The sequence below is a fragment of the Vanacampus margaritifer genome, chromosome 7 (assembly GCF_051991255.1).
Source record: "Vanacampus margaritifer isolate UIUO_Vmar chromosome 7, RoL_Vmar_1.0, whole genome shotgun sequence".
Lineage (NCBI taxonomy): Eukaryota > Metazoa > Chordata > Actinopteri > Syngnathiformes > Syngnathidae > Vanacampus > Vanacampus margaritifer.
The window spans coordinates 14,526,759-14,552,463 of record NC_135438.1 but is presented as its reverse complement, the minus strand read 5'-3'; the positions used below and the strand labels follow the sequence as shown (position 1 = coordinate 14,552,463).

General features: G+C 38.7%; 1 protein-coding gene across 1 annotated transcript in view; it reads right to left on the bottom strand.

Annotated features, from left to right (window-relative positions):
* The window catches only part of prkcaa (protein kinase C, alpha, a), a 112,990-nt gene that overhangs the window by 31,618 nt on the left and 55,667 nt on the right, over nucleotides 1-25,705 (bottom strand). The window contains exons 4-8 of the mRNA XM_077570459.1: nucleotides 18,890-19,001; nucleotides 17,830-17,958; nucleotides 5,152-5,308; nucleotides 4,942-5,076; nucleotides 4,756-4,849 (exon numbers count right to left, since the gene is read on the bottom strand). Coding sequence (XP_077426585.1) covers nucleotides 4,756-4,849; nucleotides 4,942-5,076; nucleotides 5,152-5,308; nucleotides 17,830-17,958; nucleotides 18,890-19,001 — 627 coding nt within the window. The remainder of the gene's footprint in view (nucleotides 1-4,755; nucleotides 4,850-4,941; nucleotides 5,077-5,151; nucleotides 5,309-17,829; nucleotides 17,959-18,889; nucleotides 19,002-25,705) is intronic.

Here is a 25,705-nt window from a genome sequence, read left to right as displayed (position 1 = left end):
ATAATAATAATCGACTTCGACTCATACTTGATTGAACAATTTATCCCTTCATTGTCCTGCCAACTTCCTGAGTGGGAATTTGAGGCAAACCCTGATTGTACATGTGGTTGTACGGAGTCCCCAGGTTTCTGGATTGCAGCGTATGACAGATATTTAAAAATAAATTGTAGGTCATTGATGGGTGGACTTTTGTCCCCCACATACATTATTATATAGGGTAGTTTCTTTAAAATTACCTGTCTTTTTGGGGGTGTGTGGGGGGGGGGGGTTACATATCAAAAGTACTAGTGGTATCAGTACTTGGTATCGGTATCGATGACTACTCAAGAGTTGAGTACCTGTATCGGTCTAAAAAAATGTGGTATATAATAGGGGTGTTAGAAAAAATCGATTCTGTAATATATCGCGATATTACAGCGCGCAATTCTCAAATCGATTCGATATGCGGCCGAATCGATTCTTGAACATATATTTTTTTTATGGGAATATTCAACAAAACGTCTTACTTAGGGTTAGGATTCACACATTACGTATGGAAGAATGTTATATTAATGGAACAATAAGCCTTAATATTTTATTTCAATGCTGTTCAAGCATGAAACAGACTACAGTACAACCTGTTTTGAGTTTTCAGATAAATACATTTTCATACAAATCTTACAGTGTACATCTACTAGTTCACTGATTAGTATTTTCAAAATTTGTGTAAAAAAAAAAAAATCGCAATAATTAATTTATAGATTTGTATCGGGATTAATCGGTATCGAATCGAATCGTGACCTATGAATCGTGATACGAATTGAATCGCCAGGTGCTAGGCAATTCAAACCCCTAGTATGTAACATCCCAAGTAATAACAGTGTTTCCCACACCATGTTAATACGTGGGCGGTCCACCCAAGTAAACTGGCCGCCACCCAAGAAGTTTGCAAGAAAATGTAATAAAAAATCATTATTATTATTATTTTAAGTGTCACAACTGGATATACCGTGTATAACGTTGACAGCCTTATTTTATTCATATTGTTTTTTTAAAATACAAAATTAGTGCAAAAAATATGGTGTCACTGAGTAATGTGTTATCAACATTTTCAGTCTGAAAATTCACTAGAATGCACGATATGAAGTGAAAAATGGCCTCATAACACAAATACTACCCCACCCCCCAAATCTCGCCGCCGCAGTCCACCCACCCAAGTATATTTCAAATCTGTGGGAAACACTGAATAATGACTCCTTAACTAAGCACACAAGCATTTCAACATTGTTGACAGATTAGACTGTGTTCCTTCATACCAGAGGACCTCATCAATATTGGTCTGAATGACAAAGACTTGAGGAGTTTTCATTCAGTTGCATGATATTTCAAGTAGAGAGGCACAATCTACTGTCACGTGCATTCATGCCTGCTCCAGACGAGCACTGGTGTCAATACTTACTACAAAACATGACAAATTCCCTATCAAGCTCATTCATGCCAAATCATGCTTTATCTCTATCGACAAATGAGTTTTTTTGCAAAGGTGCAAAAAGTGCGAAGCATAAGAAGTGATCAATAGGGATTCTAATGAATGTGGGTGGGACTGATTGATGATTAATCAAGGCGTGCACTACTTGTCTGTAGCCAACAGAGGTGATATTGATTCATTCTCAACTTGTTTAACGTCTAAGGAAGAACAACTTGACATGGACTATGAGAAGATGTGCAACATTCAAACTGGCATTTTTATTCTTCTCAGTTACCACACTGTCAGGGAAACAGGAGCTTAGAACATTCCATGAGTGATTCTGTGACGAATAGAGCATCAATCTTTGATCTAGTCATCTATGGGATGCCCGTTCCTAAATTTCACGTCCATAGTTCACACTCAGAAGGACAAACACGTATCCAAACTCATGCTGAACCCGATGATGTGGCTATAGAATCAGAATCCATCAAGGTCATATCCATCACAAATGCATTCAATTCCAAGCAAAAACACATCATTTGCACGCCCTTTCTCCAAAAACGTAGCTTAACCAAATGTGAATAACAATGCACCACAGCAAACATTGGTTTGAATTCATATCTGCAAATGATATACTGTATGCACAATTGGGTCACATTCAGTGTCAGCTCACTGACAGACCTTAAGTATTCCTCTTTCCCGGTCAATTCAAACGAGCAGCCTTAGTTTGGTTAATTGCATGTCTACTGCACTCCATCTAATGAGCAAAGCGCAGCAGACTGCACCAAAGCACAGCACACCTTGAAGCTTTAGCCAAAGACAAGAGCCTGTCCGAGCCGAGCCGAGCCGAGCGAGCAGCCTTACTTTCTTCCTGCCAGAGTCTTCCAAAAGTGCTTGGTCCTGGAACCATAAGCAGAAGCAACTAAAGGGCCTGACTCACTTTCAACAACTCAAACAACACGTTTACACTGGGACACTTTCATGCTCAGACAGCTGTGGGACAATATGTCATAATAATTCACATAATCCATTACAGTGGAAGTCAACCACCCCAAAAATTATTGACAATAATATGTTCTATGCAGCCCTTCTAGTCCAGTATTTCTCCCTCCTGGTCCTCATGTCTCCCTATTCCAACGCAGCGGATTCTAATGACAGCTCATCAGCAAGCTCTGAAGAAGCCTGTAAGGATCCTCAGCTGCGTTGGAATAGGGTGACAAGGAAAACAGGTGTGTCCCGAGGACCAGAAGTGAGAAACACTGCGCTAGTCTACATACGGGATTTTGGTTAATACTGCGTTAGTGGAATATGAGTTAAGCAACAAAATTAGATTTTTTTTATTTTTTATTTTACTCTCTTCCAAGTGTAAATTTTACTCTATATAGAGTAGGACCAAATAGACTCAGTTTAGAGTAAAATTTACACTTGGAAGCGAGTAAACCAGAATACCGGATGTGGACTAGTGCAGTGTTTCTCACTTCTGGTCCTCGAGGCACACCTGTTTTCCTTGTCTCCCTTTTCCAACGCAGCTGAGTAAATTTTACTCTATTTAGAGTGGGACCAAAAAGAGTAAAATTGACAGAATTGACTGTTTATCAGTATCAGAAGACTGTCGAGTGAAAATGACATCACAGTTGCTTAGGGCTCAGGTAACAACCAATCACAGCTCAGCTTCAGAAAACAGGTGAGCTGTGATTGGTCGTTGTGCAACTGTGATGTCATCTTCAGTCGACACCAAGTGGCAAAATGGCCGCCACCTGAGATGGATAAAAACGGCTGGATTTCGCTGCATAACTCATATTCCACAAATGTAATATTAATCAGAATGTCATGTTTAGACTAGTGAGGTCACAAATAACAAATTGTCAAAAAGCGTTTAAGGTTGAATTTCCCTTTAACAGTCAGGGTGTGTACCATGGGTGTAGTATAAAAGGGTGAAAACACGATTTCACGGTCAGACCTGTTTCTGATATTGTGGCTACACTGAGTAATATGGAGACTGAGCAACCTCAAACTTTGCTTTCTTAAAAATGCCCACAGTTTATAGTAACAGCCAGAACAAATAAATGGTCTTCTACTACATCATCATCATTATTCCAATGTATACATTTCACTTTGGTGGTATGCCATTAGGCTGTGCCCATGTCAAATATGTGACCATATAGGCTCAATAATTTAGAAAGCAGTGGTCTATAGCAGTGGTCCCCAACCACCGGGCCGTGGGTCATTTGGTACAGAAAGAAAAAAAAATTGCATTATTTTATTTTTTTTTTTAGAAAATGATGTTTTATTTTGAAAAGTGGCCGGATTCTGTCTGTTACATTCGTCTCACTTGACAACTCTGTTGTTGGTGCGACGTTACGGACACCGTTAATAAAGTTGCACATGATTACACAGTAGATTTACGTTCATTATTATTATAGAGAAAATACCACAGTTTTTTTCTTGTCATTTTATTTTGTCTTTATCAGCTAAACGTTAAGATTGGGCCGTGAAAATATTGTCAGACATTAAACCGGTCCGTGGTACAGAAAAGGTTGGGGACCACTGGTCTATAGTGTGTATTTTGTTATCTGCTGACATCTAGTGGCCATAAGAAGTGCATGAAGTTACACTATGTTAAAATGGACAAGGAAAGCACTGCCTTTATCTTTAAGTCTGAAGACACGTCATGCTCCCTCTAAACAACAGGACAGGTATCAAGATGAACACAGACAACTATTTCACTCAGTAGACGGAAAATTACTAGCATATTAAAAATCAATTTTCGACCCTACATACAGTACAAAAATTGATATGTAAATAAAACACAATTTGTGCTGAACTTAACTGTCAAACAGGCAATGATTGGCATCAATCTGGAATGCATCGAATGTAAGAACATCTACAAACACATACCTGTCATACATATCTTAAGTCAAAATGCATTACTCACTATAAATTCCACCTATGGTGATTTTTTGGGCAAATAAAATAATATAAATAATGAAAATGTACAATTAGCCTGCATACAATGTCGACAGACAACTAAGTTTCACACAACTAGAAAATATTGTCATGGATTAAAATATTTTTGAATTTACAAGCAGTAAGTAGACTTACTGTTACCAAAACATATATATATTTTTCAAACAGTCATCGAGACAATGAAAAAATAAAAAAATCTAATAAAGTCTAATAAGTAAGAGGCAACAGGCGGAACCTGTACAAACAATGTAAAAATATATATAATATCATACAGTATTTAAAATACTGACATTTGTATCTGCCAGCTGCCAGAGAGCAAACAAGCAGACCACAACCCTCACCTCAAATTTCAGTCTCAGTTCTTCATTCCCATCATCCTCCTCTGAGATGGGAACATTGTAATACTCTCCCTCCTCCTGGCACAGCAACTTATACCTGACCACGACATGAGACAACGTGAGCACGTGAGTGTGCAATCCGCCAAGTTTGAAAGATGAACAGCTCAACGTAAAGAAATCGGTCTTTACCAGCCACTCGCCGGAGACTTTATGAGCTCCGACACGCCAAATGAAAGGGCGCCCATGAAGTCATTTCTGGTTGTCCGATCCCAGTCCCACACCTCCACCGATAGCCTGCGGTCCTTGTCTGTGGGTTTCAGTTTGCTGCAACATGCACAGAATGATGTAGTATAATACAACATATCCCGAGCAACCAAATACAAAGAGGCGTTTACTTACAAGGTAAAGGTTTCGCCCCATTTGGGGTTCAGGTTGGAGCGGATGGTTTTGGTCTTCTGCTTGGTCTCGTGTTTGGGGTCAGGTATGAGCTTGAGTTTGACATATGGATCAGACAGGCCATTGGGGTCCATTGGTATCAGATTCCTGCCTTCACCAACTAAAACAAAAAGGAGAAATAATGGGAAAATACTTGGTAAGTGTACACCACTGGGAGCACATACACAGGATTTATTGAATTTAAAAAATAAATAAAAAAGAAGAAGAAAAAAAGCCCATTGGGAAACATTGCGGTCTGTTCTAAATTTCAAATAACCCCAAATTTGAAAATAAAATGACAAGCATGAAGTGCTTTCCTTTTTCTTTTTTAATAGCATTTCTGATTGTTCAAAGGGGAGCGCCAGTGCATTTGATCTGAGCTGAAGTCTTCAATGAATATTCAACTTCATTTCATCTGTATTAAATCCTTTTGGTCAGGTTTAAAAACAAAACAAAAAAAAAACAGATACAGCAGGTGAACATCAATGGAACACACTGCAGGTGTTCAAGATCAAACGCACAGTTCACACGACACGCGTGTGTGCGTGTGTGTGTGTGCGCGCGCGCATGCGTGCGTGCATCTGGTAACACTGAGCTTTAGATGGAGTAAAAGCAGGAAGTGGGGGAAGGCTCTTTTATCCTCCGGTAGTGAGATGGACAGTAAACAAAGAGGACACACTCGGGACATAAGCGCTCCATTAACCAGGCTTAAACGACACAAGACGCAGAAATAGAGGTCCACAATGATGCATTTACAAAAAAAATAAAATAATTATTCACTGTGTTCAAACGAAATCAAAGCTGAATTCATCCCGGGTGAAATCACTGCATGCAAATGCATCATCTTGCAATGCCAGGGGAAATAAAGAAGAGACTAATTGACATTTTTACTAATCAAGAATGTGCTAAATAATGGTAATATGATGTCAGGAGACAACAATTAATTAGATTGAGCGCAAGTGTACAATTAATACTATTAATTACTATTAATTTGGTTCATGAGCTAAGGGGAAGTGTCTGTCAAGGCAGGTAACCGCCTCACGGTATTTGAATTGATCTTTCTGTGTAAAGTTGAGTTTTCTCTGGGTGTTACTTTAAGTGTGAATGCAATTGGCTGTCAACCAATCTTTCATCTGAACAGTTGCAGCAAATCGCTAAAGAATTAACTGGAGATTTTGGGTCATGCATAACAACTTTATCATCTGTAAACAATAAACATACTATAATAATATATTTTAATCACAAGCAGTTATTTCACTTCCAACCCTCATTAATGATGCAATAATATGAACCGCAGATAATCATTTAATTACTAAAAATAGATTTTTGCAAGCTGTATTTCCAGAGTAAACCAGTAGAGGGCGAAATAAACATTCTAATGGAGTTTAGCAGACCAATGTAAAAGTAAGAAACAAAATGCAGTTTTCCTTTTAATACAAATTGGACTGCTGTTGAAGTGAAACGTGTAGAACTGTTGAATAATAATCAAACCTTAACATGCTGTATACTTGGAGATATGAAGTTCTTCCAGTGTAAAAGTAAACGTATGAACACGGCTACACACACGAGAATGCATCCTGTATGTTCAATGTTACCACCTCCCTTGCACTTGTGACAGTGATAACAACCAACTCTCCTTGGTGACTTTCACGCCTTGTCCAGACACACACACACACAACTCACACACACACTGGTCCTTGTCTTCAGCTGATACTAGTTGACCCCCGTCTTCAAAAAAAAAAAATGAGGTCAGCCATGTTTGCACTCTGTCTCCTTTGGCAAACAAGAAGACTAGAGTAAAGTTGTTTATCCGCCCACCCTTACTTAAATCTACCTCTGTTGAAGACACCCTGCTCTGGGAAAAAATATATAGTTGACTAATTAGTTTAAATCTGTATAATGAAGGAGGAGAAGGGACTTTAAGTATTTGTGAGTGGTGAGTTTTTTTAGCTACTTGGTTGGTTGACTTAACGTAACCAAAAATGTGTAAACATGACCTGTACAGTTTATAATGGTTTCATGATGACAACATCATAATAATTGTACATAGCACTGGAACTTAATGTATTCTTACATCCATTATTTCCAGCATTTCAAGATATCTTATTTTTTTCTCAGATACAACTTTAAGCCTCTTCAGCTGCTGCATATTGACGCAGTAAAGCAAGATTTTGAAGATGATTTCCCCATGGCAAAAACCTGCTGGCATGTGTGCGCGGTGCCACTGAGTCAGCTATTCCACGAAGAAGGAAATTGTAGCGAGAAGGCTACAAAGTGGAAGAAGCTCGTGGCCTTAATCATTGCATGCATGCTGCCGTCCACTGTCAGGCTGCGTGCAAAGCCCAGAATTTTTTTGAACCAAGCCCAACTCTAGCTTCCAGCAAGCCTTCTTTTTTTTCTTTCTAGCAGAGACACTAATGGGAGGAAAATTAGATTTTTTATTATATTTTATTTATTTATTTTTGTCGTCTGGATGATTGGCTAGCAGAACAAGAAGCCACATGTGGAGGCCTAATGCATTTTGATGCTATATATGCAGTGGAAAATTGCAATGATGAAAAATTAACTCTTTGACTGCCAGACGTTTTCAGAAACGGGATGTCGCCAGTGCCAGCCGATTTAAGCATTTTAACTGATCTTTCAAGGTCCACAGAAAATGTTGTGTTTGGACTATGGAAACACACATACTACCAAATGAAAGATTGAACTCTCATCTTTCATCAGAAAAAAAAGTTTGTTTCTACCTTATTCCGTTCTTCAGTAATCAACAATAGAAAATGGTTAGTTTCACCGAAATGCTGTTTTGAAACAAAAAAAGGAGAAAAAGAGCTTTTTGTGAAACTATGTTATTTCATGCACTCTAGTGAATTCTACACTTCTTTTTGTCCATGAATGATGCCACAAACACCTAAATAGTGCTTTACTTCTGTAATACACCACCACCAACAATGAAAAAGTGTTTTTAGATTGCAAAATACGTTTACTTCCATTCAACAGTGTAACAATTTGACAAAACAATTTCACAAACTATTTACAAATGTGTGCAACTGTGGTACTATTTACAATTATGTGGATGTTTCAAATACAGTTTTTCTTTTTGTAACGCTCCCATGCGTGCAAGGAGACGCAGCAGGATTTGCACAACAGATTAGTTTCACTTGCGATGGCTCCTTTCGCGTGCAGACGTTACACTTTCTTGACGGCCTTTTTTTCCGGGGAATAGCAAGTAGCAGACTGTACACACTCCTTCGATGAATATGCATTGGACTCGGGGCACTCTTCGTCGTCCGATTGAACGTCCGCCAGAGCGTGCTCGGTTGTGCTCCGCGTTTTCCGGTGTTAGCATCGCTAGCCCGTGAACCTTTATGACGTCGTCATAGCCGCCGCGTCAGCGCTTCCAACTTCGGCGTCAACCTCGGAGTCGCCATCATCATCATCGATGATGATCATCGTCGTCATCAATGTGCTCTTTAGCGTTGGTCAATGCCTTTCGTCTTTGAAAAAAAACTGCTCGACCGTGAGCTGCTTGCAACCGGTCGCCATGTTTTCTTCCCTTCCCCAGCCATTGTCCCCTCTAGCTCCGCCTCACGTCTTCTACTGACACCTACCCAACCTTGTCAAAAGAGAGTCATTGCTGCCATCTAGGGGCCAAAAATAGTCATTAGGCTAACTAGATCTGCTTGAAACTTTCACCACAGCTGGCCAAGGCTTTTTAAAAAAAAAATAAAAAAAATTGGATGACGTCTTTTAACGGCCCTCCGTAGGTTTTTACTTGACATCTTTTAACGTCCATGGCAGTGAAAGAGTTAAGGGCTTATAAGATGGACTTGGAAAACAAAACATTACCAATGGAGAGTGAATCACACACATGCATGGCAATCTTTATATGATACAATCTCATCTGTGTGGCTCTATTGAAAAAATCCCATGGTATTGTTAAAGTAATAATACCACTCAAACAAGGCTCGTTCCCTACCAAGGATTTGCAAATCATTGTATTGTGTTTTTATTGACATTTTACACAATTTCCCAACTTCATTGCAATTGGAGTTTGTAACAATAAGTGTAACTATTTGACCTTCTGTGGCTATATAAACATTTGCATGCCTATTGCCGAGCGAACCAAATCTCGCAATGTGCTAATTTGAAACTGGATGCCAACTGTTGGTTTGTCATATATGTTCACTAATAAGCAATGAAAGCAGACACTTGATTCTGTACGGTTTACCGCCAGAATCTCAAAATAGCTTGAAGTGTGAAAAGCAAACAATAAAGAGAAAAGGGGAGAGTAAAGGGAGTGGAAATGTACAAGCAGATAAAAAGTTGATGCAGACAGTGCAAACACCAAGATAATCCTTTGTTAAGACTTTTTTCTTTCAGGACTAACAGGTTATAACACGGAATTAATTTAGTGTGATAATCCACACACCGCCAAGAATATTGCAATTAATACAAATACTTTATGCAGAGCTGCAAACCTATAGAAAGTCTTTTGCAGAAAAATTCATCTGAATTTTTTTTTTTAATTCACGCCACAGTTTGCAATACAAAATTAGCATTTTGCGCCACATTAAAACACATTGAACAGCAAAACTGAAAATATTGTTAAAAAAAAAACTTGCTTCAGGAAAACAATGCTCCACAATATTAGAAAGTTGCTCCTCAAATGAAATCATTGATTATCAAAACTGCTCCGCAAACTCACCAAAATCAAGGCATTAGAATCGCACAAACTAATATTAATGCTTCTAAGAACTCAATCACAAAACGTGGCATATAACCCATTTTGACAGGAAACACATTGCTGTAAACTGTCACACTTCTTGTTTTGCGAATAAAATGCTTCAATTGTTGTCTGCGCACAACTGATTCTAATAATCTGGCGATGAAGCTTCACTTTGTATCACTGGTCTTGTTCCTTGCCTAGGCTAGAGGCCATCACGGTTAGCTTTAGCTTTTGGCTAACATCACACTCGTCTGCTAGCTTCCACTGCACATGCGTCAGCGCAATTTTAGTGGACTGGCGGAACTAAGCCTCATCTCCAATTAGCATGTTTTTCAAACATATATTGCAAATATCTAGTAAGTATCTTTGCCTGTTTTCAACCTGTTTGAGCAACACGGACTTTTTATTATAAAACATATCCGTCACAATCAGCGTTAACCCATTGAGCAAGAGTTCAGTGATTTCTGTAGCAAAATGCAGACAATCTTTTTCTTTTCTTTTTTCTGGGGAGCTCAGTATTGTTCATTCAGTAATTTTACCGATTTGACATGTCATCATCATTGCTCTCTTTTTTTTTTTGTATGTGAGTGAGTATGTGTATGTGCGTGTGTGCGTGTGTGCGTGCGAGTGTGAGTGTATTTATTAATTCACCTAAAACCTATTAAAAAATCCCATACCGTTCACCTAAACCGAACACTTCCAGCCAGAGTCGTGAGGCCGTCAGGAGACCCGAGGAAGGTCTCTAACAGTTGGCAGCTTTAATTTTATGCAAAACAACACAAAGGCGCATTCCAAATAAGATTACACTACATAAAATGTACAATATTCACCACCAACGACACTGAAGAAGTCATCTCTACAGAACGTGTGCACATATCCAGAAGGCAAAAATGAAGGGTCAATTTTTAGCTTTGACAGTAAAGGAAAAACAAACCACAAGAAAAAAAAGGTTAAAGACAAAAATGGGATCTCTCTGATCCACCCACATCTACAGTAAATCCGCCCTGAACACTAACTCCTGTGACCTGCGCACACCTACACGCCACCGTCATATGAAGCACAGTGTAACACAAACTGCACACAAATCAGACGGGTTAACAATTAACAAACACACTTGGGGCAGTGGATCAATAGTAGGGATGAAAGAAGGGAAATGAGAGGAAACTAACAAAGAAAGGAATCAGGACTCCTCCAAAAGTCAATACAAATGAGATAACAGATATCTGCCAACGGGACTTCAGTGCAAATTTGAGCAGATCTATCCTGTCAATGTGGCACAGATACAGGCACATAGAACAGTAAAGAAGCAAAAACACACCTGCTATTCATCTAAATTAGAGCAAAAGTATAGACTGTGCATATTCAGAAGGTGATTGTCCACAAAGGACCTACAGGTGGCAGAGTTGCGTAACAGACACATACAGTGAACTACAAGGGCGTAAATAACATGCACAAATTGCTCTTGAGCAAGTGATACAGTGAATGCTTGGGAACAAAAGAGTTGCTAAGACCAAGACGAGGGTGGCGTGCTCAGCACCGACCAATACAACGGAGCTGTGTTCTTGAGTGGCGGCAAAGCGGAGGACTGGGCACTAAAGCCCCACAGTTGTTCTTCAGCACACAAACAAAACCTCTTGTGTCTCCTTCAGTGCCGCCCTGCCTGCCTCGTTTCCCCACAACAACCCAATTTCGCCATCTCTGTATTGAAACTGCGACAGTGACAAATTAGTTCATTTTGCAAGTTATTGCCAGAAGGCTGTTTATCCGTTGGCCTCAAATGTGTGTTTGAATGAACGGCAGCCATAATGCTTCCTGCACAACTTCTTGGCTCTGGTTACTGGAACATGATGGATTGATACACCATTTAAGTCAAGAAAACTGTACAAAAGGTACAAAAGCAAAACAGTAATACACAAATTTTAAACTAAGTACAATATTTAACAACTCTGAATCATTAGCAGACGATTGCTAGCCAGCTTTGCCCCAATGCTTCAAATTGTGGCCTTTTTTTTTTAATAGAAAAAATAAATAGGTGGGGACCCAATACATTTTAAATTACATTGTCTAACAGCAAAAAAAAAAAAGAAAAAAAAGAGGGCAATGATGATGATGTCAAATCGGTAAAATTACCGAATGAACAATACCTCTTTGACTGCCAAAAACGTTAAATAACGTTTAGTAAAATCATATGGAGGAGAGCCAAAGACGTTAAAAGACGTTTGTTTCAAAACAGAGGTGAAACTAACCATTTTCTATTGTTGATTACTCAAAAACGGAATAAGGTAGAAACAAGCTTTTTTTTTCTGATGAAAGATGAGAGTCCAATCTTTCATTTGGTAGTATGTGTGTTTCCATAGTCAAAACACATAATTTTCTGTGGACCTTGAAAGATCAGTCAAAAGATCAGTCAAAATGCTTAAATCGGCTGGCACCCACGGCATCCCTTTTCTGAAAACGTCTGGCAGTCAAAGAGATACTGAGCTCTCCAGAAAAAAAATAAAAATAAAAAATAAAAAATAAATAACATCAGCACTGTCCTAAATTTACTGTACAGTATGTAACTCATTATTAACCTAACAATAAAATAAAATTGGAGCTACATTGTAGAATTTGGTTAGATTCTGACTCGCAGAATTTGCAGGTCAATTACAAAACAATTTCATGACAACCATGTTCATAAGTCTGTTAGGAAAAAATGTGTCTTCATAAACATTTTTTATAATTTCAACTGCAGTTCTGTATTGACTATAAATTTATTCTCAAAAGAAGAAGAAAACAATGATGAGCAGCATAGAGTAGGGATGTAACGTAAAAGTAATCTTGTTATATTGACATATTCGTGTACACTTTTTGGGGGGGTTTCTCCCACATCTTAAAAACGTTACGCTAAGTGAAGACTATAAATGGCGTATATGTGAATGTGAGTGTGAATGGATGTTTGTCCGTATGCGCCCAGTGATTGACTGATGACTGATTGTCTCCTTCTCTTGTGAATTGAATACAATTCTACTTCCACCGCATCACAGAGCATGCACAAAAAAGCAAGGTCAAATGACGTGAGAGAAATCGTTTGTTAGCTTCTTATGAAACTGATGCGTGAGAGGCCTGAACTGAATGTGGTTTATTTTGAGAGCGGTGCTGAACGTGTAAAAAATGATGTAAAGATTGTCCCTTCGTGCCATCTAGCATGCTATTTAAACTGTGTAACTCAAATCTGCTTGGAAGGCTGCCTGCTTGGCATCAACAGCAGCTAATGTAATCTGTAATACAAGATGGCCCGAGTGGGTTGCGGTTAGTACATCAGTTCTGTATGTACACACAAACACACATGCGCACAGACACTCACCAGCCATCTATCCATTTTTTACAGCGCTTGTCCTCAGCGTTGCACGTGAATTGGAATCTATCCCAGCTGACTTCTAGCAAGAGGTAAGGTACATCCTGGATTGGTCGCCATTCACACCATTGGGCAATTTGAAGGCTTCACTCAAACCAACATGCATGTTCATACTTCCTTACCAACTCGGCATTCATCAATTAGCCTAGCCGCTGAGCGGAAAAAGTTCCGTCTGTCTTGGCCGGTCGGAGCCTTCTCCCATAGGGAAGCAGGGTAAAGAGGCCATGACCAGGGTGGGAAGGGTCAGTTCATCATCATATGTCAAGAATTCTGGCTGTAAAATGAGCTGACAAAATCAGCTGTATCAATAAGCTATGATATGTTTCAAAAAATATTTGGCTAACAAGTAAAAAATCTTAGCAATGTGTCGAGCAAACACGGTTGTAATGTTTTACTCTTTGCAGGGCCTTTCCTGAATCCATTATTTTCACAGATTGGCGACATGTCAACAATGAAGCTGCTTTGATTTGTTTTGTTTGCCCACCTCCCAGCTATAATTTAGCCTGTTCCTCCACCTGCTGTTCATTTCATAAATGAATGAGTCACTGAAGTTCAGTGCTTCGCGACACGCTGACCTCAATGAGCCGGCTAATTGAATGATTACACGAGTCCGCCGTCGGGGCCCCGCTGTCATCTTTGTTCTGGCCGATGTGCTAATTTTCTGCCATCACAGAGCGAGGATTTACAACATGCCTCGAAATAAGAAGCAAAAGTCGTTGCAGATCAACGCAGACGCTCGCTTGCGCTGTTTACAGAGCAGCCTCGTTACACAAGTCAGTCTGTGGTGCATCGTGTATAGCTGCAGTCAGTTTGATATTTTTAGCATGACATATTAGCATCAAGTTACAGTGTATATTATTACTTATTCAAGGGTTAATTGGTGTTTTTGTATGCGCAAATTGAGCTACAAATCTTCAGTCACAACATTTGAAGCAACAATGAGGACTAATTTGATTATTTTTAGTTTTATCTACTAAATCATTCTGATGGCACTCCGACTTAATATTGGCAAACCTTTTCCAAATTGCACCATGTTCGATTTGTAAAATGCATTGCACTCTGTTATGATGTCATTTGAATTTGATTAATTCTTCAAGCCTACAGGCTACCATATTGCGTTATCAAAAAGCTTTTACGTTACAGTGACAACTATTTATTTAATGACAGTTTATAGATAGCAAGCATAATCAGGATATTTCTTTTGGCTGCGGAGGTGAAAATTAACAAATTGCAGCAAGAGGATTTGAGCAGATTACGAAGGCCTCGGAAATGTTACCTCAGAATTCATTCATCACATTAGGGCATGTTCGGCAATGATTGCCTACTGACCGCAAGCACCCCTCGTTGTGAACTGTATTGTACAATCCTGCCTGAGTAGCAACATCCTCCAACACAATGGTGAGCGGAAAATTTGAGTGGGCCTACATTCACATTAATGCTTAAAGGGGAAGACAACCCCCCTCCAAAAAAAGAGATCTTGACAATAATATGTTTTATGCAGCCCCACTAGTATAAATACAATATTCTGGTTAATACTGCTTTAGTGCAATATGAGTTAAGCAGCAAAAACCAGTATTTTTTATCAATATCAGAAGGCGGCCATTTTGCCAGTTGCTGTCGAATGAAAATGGCCTCACAGTTACTCAGGTTTCAGTTAACAACTAATCACAGCTCAGCTTCAGAAAACAGATGAGTTGTGATTGGTCGTTGCCTCAGCCCTGAGCAACTGTGATGTCATCTTCAGTCTACAGCAAGTGGCAAAATGGCCGCCCCCTGACGTGGATCAAAACGGCTGGATTTTGCTTCGTAACTCATATTCCACAAATGTAATACTAATCAGAATGTCATGTTTAGACTAGTGAGGTCACGTATAACATTATTGTCAAGAAATGTTCAACCTTGACTCCCCCTTGATATAGTTTACATTTCAGAGCATACTTTTTTATTTTTACTTACTGTAAGTGAAAGAATCAAATAAAAAACAAGTCTTTTTTTTTAAGAACATATCTTGCTTTAAGTATAGAGTGTGAGTACTTTTGCTACCTCTGAATATATTACACAACTACTGGTACATTTAACATGCTAGAGGTCTTTAGTTGCTAACGATAAAGGCAGCATTGTTGTTTCTTTTTTTCTTTTTTTGTTCAACCAATCGTTACCATCAGTATTAAAACTATCAATTAGAAGTTAAAATTAGAAAGAACAAGAACAGAGGTCAAAAACATTTGTAAATGCATCACAGCATATCCCCTGATAACAGCAGCATAATTGATGAAATCGTAATAATCTGATTGGATGCTTGTTCATCTGCGAACCAATCGAGGCACCCTATAAGAACACATGAACAAATCAACAGGATCTAGGTCATCCTTGCATCACGTGATCCCAATCACAAATATGAGGTCATGTGATAGTCTGTGTTAGGCTGACCTTTTACAGTGGTACCTTGACAAATACATGAGCAATATTTCCAACATATTTGTTTCCGGTTTAAGCCTGTTCTGGTAGATGCAGTTTCGAGATGGAGCCTATCCCAGCTGAAACGCCGACTAGTGCGACCACACCCTCGACTGGTCGCCAGTCAACCACAGGGCAATCGCAGAGACAGACAACTCTCACACTCGCTTTCACACTGCAACTGAGTAAGAATTGAACCCGCATTTGCCACACGGAAATCAGGTGAATGAATCGTTACCTCATTATGGATGCTGAATAATACATGTGTCAAGTGTACTGTCAAGTGTGCTGTTTACAACACATGTTTTGATCACACAATTGAGAACTATGAATTGAGGTAGTTCCAGTTCCTTTTTTTATTCCTGGGAAAGGAGAAGGAAAAAAAGCCGCCTGTTTGTTTCAAGTGGATGACACACCTCCCTATCAATTGAGGCATAGCTTCTACTAAAATGCAGGGTACTAGTTCAAGGAATCCGTACTGGGGATGCACTGAAATGAAAATGTTTGGCCGAAACCAAAAGCTGAAAATGAAAAATGCTTGGTTGAAAACCCGAAAAAAAATTATCCCAATTTTTACTATAATTGCATTTATTATAATTCATAAAAATTATAATATTATTATAAAATATTTATTTAGCACTGGTATTTTAACAAAGCACAATATAAATTGAAATGTGCCCACACCGCAGACACGTTGGCTAATGGTACATTAAACGCCAAACGAGGGTTGAACATTTTCTGGTGATGCGATTGCGCTTTATAGTCTCTATAGCACACTTAAAATTGGCACATTCACATATTCACCAACGTTTAAAAATAAATAAATACATTTGTTCGCACCAGCTTCGGAACGGACTGCAAAGTCACACAGAGCGTCCTGTACAGGTCTGCCGCCACCCGGAGATAGCGGAAGTGTTTCCGTGTTTAAAACTGTTGATGGCAATAGTGCTAGCATTAGCCAAAGTATTTAGCCCGGCCAATAGAATGCCGGTGAAAAAGTCGAAGCGCTCGAAATTTTTGATGGCCGAATATTCGGTGCATCACTAATCCGTAATTACAAGTGACTGTGAGCATAGGAGGTGTAAGATTTATTTTTAACAGTCATGAAATGTGTAAACAAGCAAGCCAAATTTCCACAATGCGTTCCCTTTAAAGGAGAAGTTAACCATAAACATTTATTGAATATATTATATGTGACCTCACTAGTCTAGATTACATTTGTGGAATATTAGTTATAGTATGCAGCAAAATCCAGCCGTTTTTCTCCATCACAAGGGGCGGCCATTTTGCCACTTGCTGTCGACTGAAGATGACATCATAGATGGTCAGGCAACAACCAATCACAGCGCACCTGTTTTCTGAAGCTGAGCTGTGATTGGTTGTTATCTGAGACTTGAGCAACTATGATGTCATTTTCACTGGACAGCAAGTGGCAAAATGGCTGCCTTCTGATACTGATCAAAATGTCTGGATTTTGCTGCTTATCTCATTTTCCACTAACGCAATATTAACCAGAATACTGAGATTAGTCTAGTGGGGCTGCATAGAACATAAGAAAGTATCTGTATTGTTTAGAAAGATCTGATTGGCCAACAGTGCGTTTACTAACAAATCCATCAGCATCGCTTGCTAGCACAGCGCAAGTTGCGACAGTTTGAAAATACCAAAGCTAAACACCGGACCACTTTTGGACTATTCACAAAGACTTATTTTCCCAATGTGTTGCTGTTTCTTACAGTTGAATATAGAGAAGAGGGTTATTGATCTGTGTTCTAAATAGGGAATTGCCTTTGTGCCATATTGATAGCAGCAGCCAAACAGGTTGTTAGCAGAGAGATTGACTGCATAATAAGCGGGCAGAATAAATGGCCAGAGAGCTTTAATTCAGGTTAATGGTATCAGAGGATTGAGGGTGACTTTCGCTATGAAATGAGATGGCCTTTGTGTTAAATCTGATGTGAGGTCACAGCGGAAACAGGCCAATAAGCCGGCATGTTCTCGCTCAGACTCAAGTGCACTCAAGCGGCAGCGTATTTATTAAGCAAATGACAAGTCGACCTACCTGTGACCTGCAGCTTCTCGCCGCTGACCTCGCACTTGAGGAAAAGGCGCCCCCTCCTTTCCGTGTAGTCGGTCCCACACAAACTGGGCACATTCATCACGCACGTGTTGTGGACGTTCATATCGCACGCTAGGGGACAAGATTTAAAAAAATACATATAATAATAATGATAATAATAATATAAAATAATAAAATGTCATGTCTTTGATCCACATCTGTTAGGTTAATAATGTGTTGACATTGAGTACAGTATTGCCCCGCTATAGTTTTAAGATATCTTTTTAGTTTTTACAGTCCAGGCAAGTTTGAATTAGGGTTGCTGTAGAGTAAAAGTAATTACTGTAGCGCATATGCTAATTGACATTAAAAAAAAACAAAAAAGAGGAACAAAAAAAAACAGAGCATTTTTACATTTTTAAAAACAGTTACAAAAGTAAAACCGTTCTGATCACATAATTGTACTGATATACTATAACAATTACAATAATAATTCTGTAATAATGATGAAAATGTTTCTAATAAGATCCAAAACAAGAGCAGTGTCTTGTGGAATCTGCCTATGCCAAAAATTATTTAAGATCAGTTTTAAGTGGCACTGATATTATTTTAACATGTTTAATTTATAAACAGCAGTGGTAATAGTTAGTTTGGAGATGAGCAAAAAGTACATTTTCTGTCAGCAAAAACTGAGTTTACGTGTGATCAACCCACGAAAGCAGGATTGCGGATTATTCTCGTCAAACCTGCATGCTACCCAAAAAAGAAAAACAATATCAAAGAGCTTAAAGCTACTTCTTAACAGGCTTAATTGGTGAAAGTTACCAGGGCAACAGCAAGAGTTGGTGAACTATCAGTTTTTGATATTGTATTGCACTATAATTTTGAAATGGTTTACAAAATAGGTTTCTCTTACATTTTTGCACAACTAAGCAGTCTTATCTTTGTCAATAAAAAAGTCACTGTTCAGATGTAGCTAATGCTATGACTGGCGTACTGTACTGGAACTGTGAACAATTTGGTTTTGTTTTGTGTGAGTTGGACTTGTACACAAAGCACTCACTGTCACACTTCATCCCCTGGTGGATGAGGCCATACAGCAGAGAGCCACAGTGGTCACAGAAGGTCGGGCTCCCAAATGTGTGGATCTTAAATTTATGTTTTGTTCTGGGATCCTGAAGAAATAAACAAACAGAGAAAAAGACAAAAGAAATAAGGTCAGTGTTGTTTTTATTCATGGATGTCAGTGTGTTTGTGCGTACGTGCGTGTGTATACAGTATATAGAGTCAATTCTGGACTATAAGGCGCACCTGACTATAAGCCGCGCTAGCTAAATTTGGGGATAACTCGAGTTTTCCCGCTACTTTCTTTTCCATAATGAGGGTGCAAATTGTCTCTCCTGCTGTATTTGGGCTCACTTGGTTTGTTTTGCTCTGCTTGACGCTCTTGTGCGCCCCCTTGTGATATGATGGATATGATGGATAAACCGCACCTTTGTATTAGCCGCAGGGCCGAATGCAAGTGAAAAAAATAGCGGCTTATAGTCCAGAAATTACTGTATACATATCTGTAAGTTAAGTGAGACCAGCTCATCATATGTGCCATGGCTCAATGTAGATAGGGAAACAGTTCTAAATTAAATTGATGTAAAAACTAGCTAAAATAACATGATCACAAGACCACTTCAGTGTCTCTGTGTTTTACATTAATTTGCATATAGCGCACAAATCTTGCTGCTAGAGCAACACTGCCTACACAACTTTGAGTGTTTACCTGCTTTGCACCCAAATGAGTTTAACTCCTGCTAAGAGGAATTACATAGAAAACGCAATCCAGGCTGTATTGTCTCTTTTCTTTGTAGCAGTACGCTCCATCCTGTGCATCATGAAAGATGGTTACAGCCAGCGTGTGAAGAAAGATGCTCTAATTTGCTTCAGAAGTCCAATACACAACGGATGAAGAGAATTTGAGCTATAAATCATGAGTACGATGGATGTGTTATTCATTTCTGTCACAGCTGGCAGTATATGATTGTCGGGTGTGACTGTGATCAATGAAGCCATTTGCCATGTCAGGCAGTTTGACATTGGCCTCTGGACTGATGCAACAGAGGCACACTCGGTCTCTGCCCGTGTTACTTTGGAATGTGTTTCAATATAGAAAAACATTTCTGTTTGAATGCTTTATTCTAGTTCCTGTATAAACAACTACAGTATATCTTGAGTTGGGGATGGGCAAAACAATTTTAGAATATTGTGACTTGTGCAGATTATTATTTTTTTTGATTGAATCGTGCCATCAAGTGATTTTTCTGTTATGAAAACAATATTCTAACACTCCTGTTATGTTGTGGGTCAAATTGGCCCATTTTGAAAATCAAAGGAGAGGTTCAACTTTGTCTGCTGGACTTTTTTTTTTTTTTTTTTTTTTTATATTAAAAACATTGCAGTTATGTGATATTTTTTAAATAATAGAACGGGTCACATTGACCCGTGAACATTGTTAAGAAACAAACACAACAGGAGGGTGAAGTGAAGTCTTCTCTACAACCAAAGTGTCAGTTTTCAATGACATAAAATGGATAGTATGTGTAAAAATGTAAAATGCAAAGGTGTAAATCTTCATAAAAACATCAAAGAGATGCTGCAAAGCTGCTTGTAACATGCTTAGCCTAAATTTACCAAAGCTACCATGGCAACAAGAGCTGGTAGTGATTGACTCATAACACTTTTTTGCTGATATCATACAATGTATTTCTTGTTGAGGTTTTGCTAACCTGGTTTCGCATGTAACCTTAGCATGTAGTGAAAAGCAAAATACAAAAATAAGCCATAATATTTTGATTCAAGAACATAACAGGAAGTGCTGGTGAATAGTGACTATTAAACATTTAGCATGTAGCTCGTCATAAGAAATGCCCTATTTGGTTACTGGGGATGAGCATTTTATTACATTTCATTGATTGACTAATACTAATGTCATTGATTCTTTTTTTTAGATTGCTTTAAAAGACATAGGAGAATCTCTCTCGCAATGTTCTTAACTCTTGTTTGCATGCCAATGTTTTGTTGAGCAAAAATAATGATGGTGTTGAGGAAAAAATCATTCAAATGGTGCATAGTGGAAGTCTTCCCAGTTAACAGCAAATTGTTCTTCTTCACACCAAATGAATCAAGTTCATTTTTGATTGCAGCCAAGCTGCGCAACAACCAAATTATTGAGGATATATTAAACAACCAATATGCCCCTCCCTCCAAATATGACCATCATTTCATCCGCAAAGCATCAAAGTGTGAAGGGGAGTGGTATTATTTACACTACACAAATCACAGCCTTGCTGTTGCAAACATTTCAAAGTCGAAGGAGGTCTGAACTACTGAGTTGCAATGCTGCTTGTTTCTTACAGAGATAAAAAGGCCCATCTCCTGTGCACTCAGTTACATTGCACATGGTCCAATTAGCAGGCGGACCACAGTGTCCATGGATAACGACAAGCTGGGGTTGACAGACAGTGCAGAACGGGGGAGGTGGAGGGGGGGGGGGGGGGGGACATGACAGCTGCACTTAGTCATGCCCACCTCCACACAGCTGATCTTGAAGGACTATCCTCTTGTCACCTCACTCTCTCTCTGCTTTGTTCCTTCCACTAAGGTGCAAACAAGTGAGAGCGACAGATCAACAGATGGAGCACTTTTTATTTTTTAATCAACAGCTACAGCAGCTTTTGAAAAAAAAAGTGGATTTGCCATCAAGTCTGTGAAAATGCCCAATACTGTGGCACCTTGACATTAAGACAATATGACACTCTAGCCATCCATCCTTCATCTATAGCGGGTGAGCTCCAGCTGACTTTGGGTGAAAGTTAGAGTACACTCTGGACTGGTCAATCGCATATTCAGACAAACAAACTTTCACACAAATTCACATTTATGCACCAACCTTTTTGAAACTGAAATTGACTCTTTGGGTGCTGAATAATGTCAAGGGCTACCACTGAAACGTCACCGTCGTTCCATAGCTTTGTTCCATGAATGCTACGTTTTGGTCAAGCGCGACTGAATTGACTAGTAGCACTTTGAACTCGATGTTGTTGTTTTTTTTGTGCTGTTAAAGTTAAAGCGTTAAGTAAGTAATTAATCACAAAAAAGTATCGCATTAATTACTCAAACCTTGAACATTCCTTTTTTTTTTTCTTCTTCTTCCTGGAGAGCTCAGTATTGTTCATTCGGTAATTTTACCGATTTGACATGTCATCATCATTGCTCTCTCTTTTTTATTTTTATTTTTTATTTTATTTTTTGTATGTGGGTGAGTACGTGTATGTGCGTGCGTGTGTGTGAGTGTGTATTCATTAGTTCACCTAAAACCTATTAAAAAATCCCATACCGTTCACCTAAACCGAACACTTCCAGCCAGAGTCGTGAGGCCGTCAGGACCTTGAACATTCTTAACGGCCACACAAGTATAATAGTAGAAGTTAAAAACTGTCAAATACAAATCTAAAAGAAACTAAAATAATGTAAAGCTACTCGCCTTTTGAAGACACCTTACAGAAACATAACAGGAAGGCAAGTAATTACAGTCACCTAAAGGTGTTTTATTGCCATGTAAATGGCACACGTAAACCATTTTTATTTATATATATATATACAGTATATTGCTGTAATTAATATGTGTTGTGTGGTTTATAATAAGCACATTAGCTGGATAAAAATAATTTGTGCAATCTTAGCTGCGCCCTTCCTGTGTGGAGTTCGACTTGGCATGTTCTCCCCATGCTCGTATCGACTTTCTATGGGGACTCCGCTCCCTCCCATATTCCAAAAACGTGCAAGTTAGTTTCACTGAAGACTCTAAATTGTCCTTAGTCATGAATGTAAGTGTGAATGGGTGTTTGTCTCTACGTGTACTGTGATTAGTTGGCGACCAGTCCAGGTTGTACCCTCCGTCTGGCTCAGTCATCTGTAAGCAGGACGTACATACACCTAATTGTACCACTTTTGGCAAGATCCGTTTTTGGAGTTCACACAATAAAATTGAGGACCATTAAATGGCAATTTTTTTATTAGAAATTCATTATTAATCATACTCGCAAATAAATCAGTTTCACGATGGTGATTACTCAAATGAATTCCCATCCAGTGACAACTGGCAGGTGTGAAATGTCTGTATAATTTGCAAGCATCTATTTAAAGAATGACTAGTGGGAAGGTGTAAATGTGCACAGAATGGAACCTGTAGCCTAAATGAAGATAAGTGACTACACATCAGTGCGCACACACTTGGCCATCTTCTCCGCCGGCTACCACACAGGGGTCTCAGCCCCTCCAGCCCCACTACCTGATTATAGCCACACCGTAAATTCAAGAGTGACCTACCGCAGCAACTTAATCATTGGCTTAACATAAGGAGCACATTACGGCAAAGCAGCCCAGGGGCTGTTGCAAGGCAGCCTAGAAGATGGTTGACCTTTAATAATAGTGACCATAAAGGTCATTGAGGCTCTGTTGATAAGATGTGCCCACCTGCTCAAAATGGAATTAAACATTAATCTATGTTATGTTTAAGCACTTCTCATTAGATTTGACTTGGCATGTGACAGTCGACAGATCATGTGTTTGTAATTCTAATTGATGTTAGACAATAGAAATAAATGCAGACAGTTTATTTTATTTCTTTATTTAACCAGGTAGGGAAATTAAGAATTGTTTCTTATTTACAACACCAACCTGAGAGCAATTTAGGGTTCAGTGTATTGCCCAAGGTCATGACAGAGGAGAGTTGAAACCGGGATTCGAACTGATGGTCCTTCACTCTCATTGGACAACCCGCTCAACTGAGCCACAGCCAATCCATCTATCTACAATCAAGGGAGTTTATATCCACCGATTTGTATTGAAACGAATTATGTGTTCAACTTTCAAATATAGTCATTTTTTCTAAAATTGTATCACTGTTGTACATTACTGTGCATGTTTAAAAATATATATATATTTAAAACAAATTTTCTTCAAAAAAACAACAACAATATCATATAACTGCTATGGAACACAAGGAAGTCAAAATGATGTCTTGATCAACTGTTGATAGTAGGGGTGTTAGAAAAAATCGATTCGGCAATTTATCGCGATATTACAGCGCGCAATTCTCGAATCGGTTCAATGTGCGGGCGAATCGATTTTTAAACATCAATTTTTTATGAGAATATTCAACAAAATGTCTTACTTAGCGTTAGGATTCACACATTAAGCATGGAAGAATGTTATATTTATGGAACATTAAGCCTTAATATTTTACTTCAGTGCTGTTCAAACATGAAACAAACAGAGTGCAACCTTAATTTCCAGATAAATAAATACATTTTCATACAAATCTTACAGTGTACATTTACAAGTTTACTGATTAGTATTTTCTAAATTTGAATAAAAATTTTAAAAAATCGCAATAATCAATTTATAGATACGTATCGGGATTAATCTGTATCGAATCGAATCATGACCTATGAATCGTGATACGAATCGAATCGCCAGGTACTAGGCAATTCACACCCCTAGTTGATAGTGTAGATGTTAATGAAAAAGTATACTTGGAAATTATTATTGTGATCGTTGACGTTTAGTCAGCACAATCTGAACTACATTAACGGTTCAAACGCTATATTTTACTGGAGGAGCAACTATAGTTTGAACTCATCTCTACATTTTTGTCTATGTGTTAATCCCATCTAAACATGTATTTAAAGCCAAAAATGATGTAAAGCACTAATTAAAGGTTTACAGGAGGTAGTGTTGAACTGGAGGCACAAGAGTCAGCCCACTGATGTCGGCTAATTAGCCACGTTCGTCCATCCAGCTTCATTAGCAAGCATGACATCGGCAGCTTTGTTAATGAAAAGCTTGGCAAATAATGTTTGTTGAGTAAACATTTTTTCTGTTTGAAGTAACATTCTTTCGGAGTTCATTAGCACCGTCAGAAGGCAACTTGTGGTTCCAAATACAGTAGGTGTTCAAATGATTCAGTCCTTCAGTGTGTCTCACCGTCATCATTTTTATATCAACAACTCCGGCCAAGCTTTAAGTGTCGAGTAAATGAAAGGCCCTATACTGATTTATTAAAGTGGACGCTTCTGAAAATGGGAAGGCTCCCTTTTGCCTAATACTGCACTGTAACTTGAACATTAACCAATATGCTACTAAAAGGCTTTTTTTTTTCAGTTACAGAAAGTAGGTCATTTAATGAAGTGTACTGGACTGTATGGAGTCATATAGAATAAACTGGATGATCATCAAAGAGGGGGAACAGCAAATACAACCTGACTGCATCCCACTGAGTCAAAAGAAACCCACCTAGTGTGACATTTGCAGCATGTGTGTGAGTGACATGAAACACACTCATTGTCACTATATCTCTTGATTGGTCAACTTATAGCTTTTGGTCTATATGCGCCTAAAATTCCCCTCTGATTCACCCTTTTTCTCTTCCAGGGTACTTAAACTACCTTTTTTTTTTTTTAAACCGTCATCTCTCACCAAGTGGTCACATTTGAAGGGGAAGTGACAGGAAGTTCTTCTTTACACGAGTCATGGATTTTCACAAAAGTGTGAATGCTAAATGGCTCTCTTTGAGGTGTCAAGTGTAATTTACTTCAAACCACTGTCATGACGATGAACTCAGAGTAGCTAATATTTTAATTTAAGATTCTCAATCCATAAATCCATAAGTGTAAATGTGTTTGCTAAAAATTGCATGTTTTATGTTGAATGGGTCACTGTGATTAGCTAGCAACCAGTCCAAGGTTTAACCAATTTTCTCGCAAAAATTAGCTTTGGTAGGATTTACCCACAAGCCTAATGAGGACAAGTGCTACAGAAAATGAAT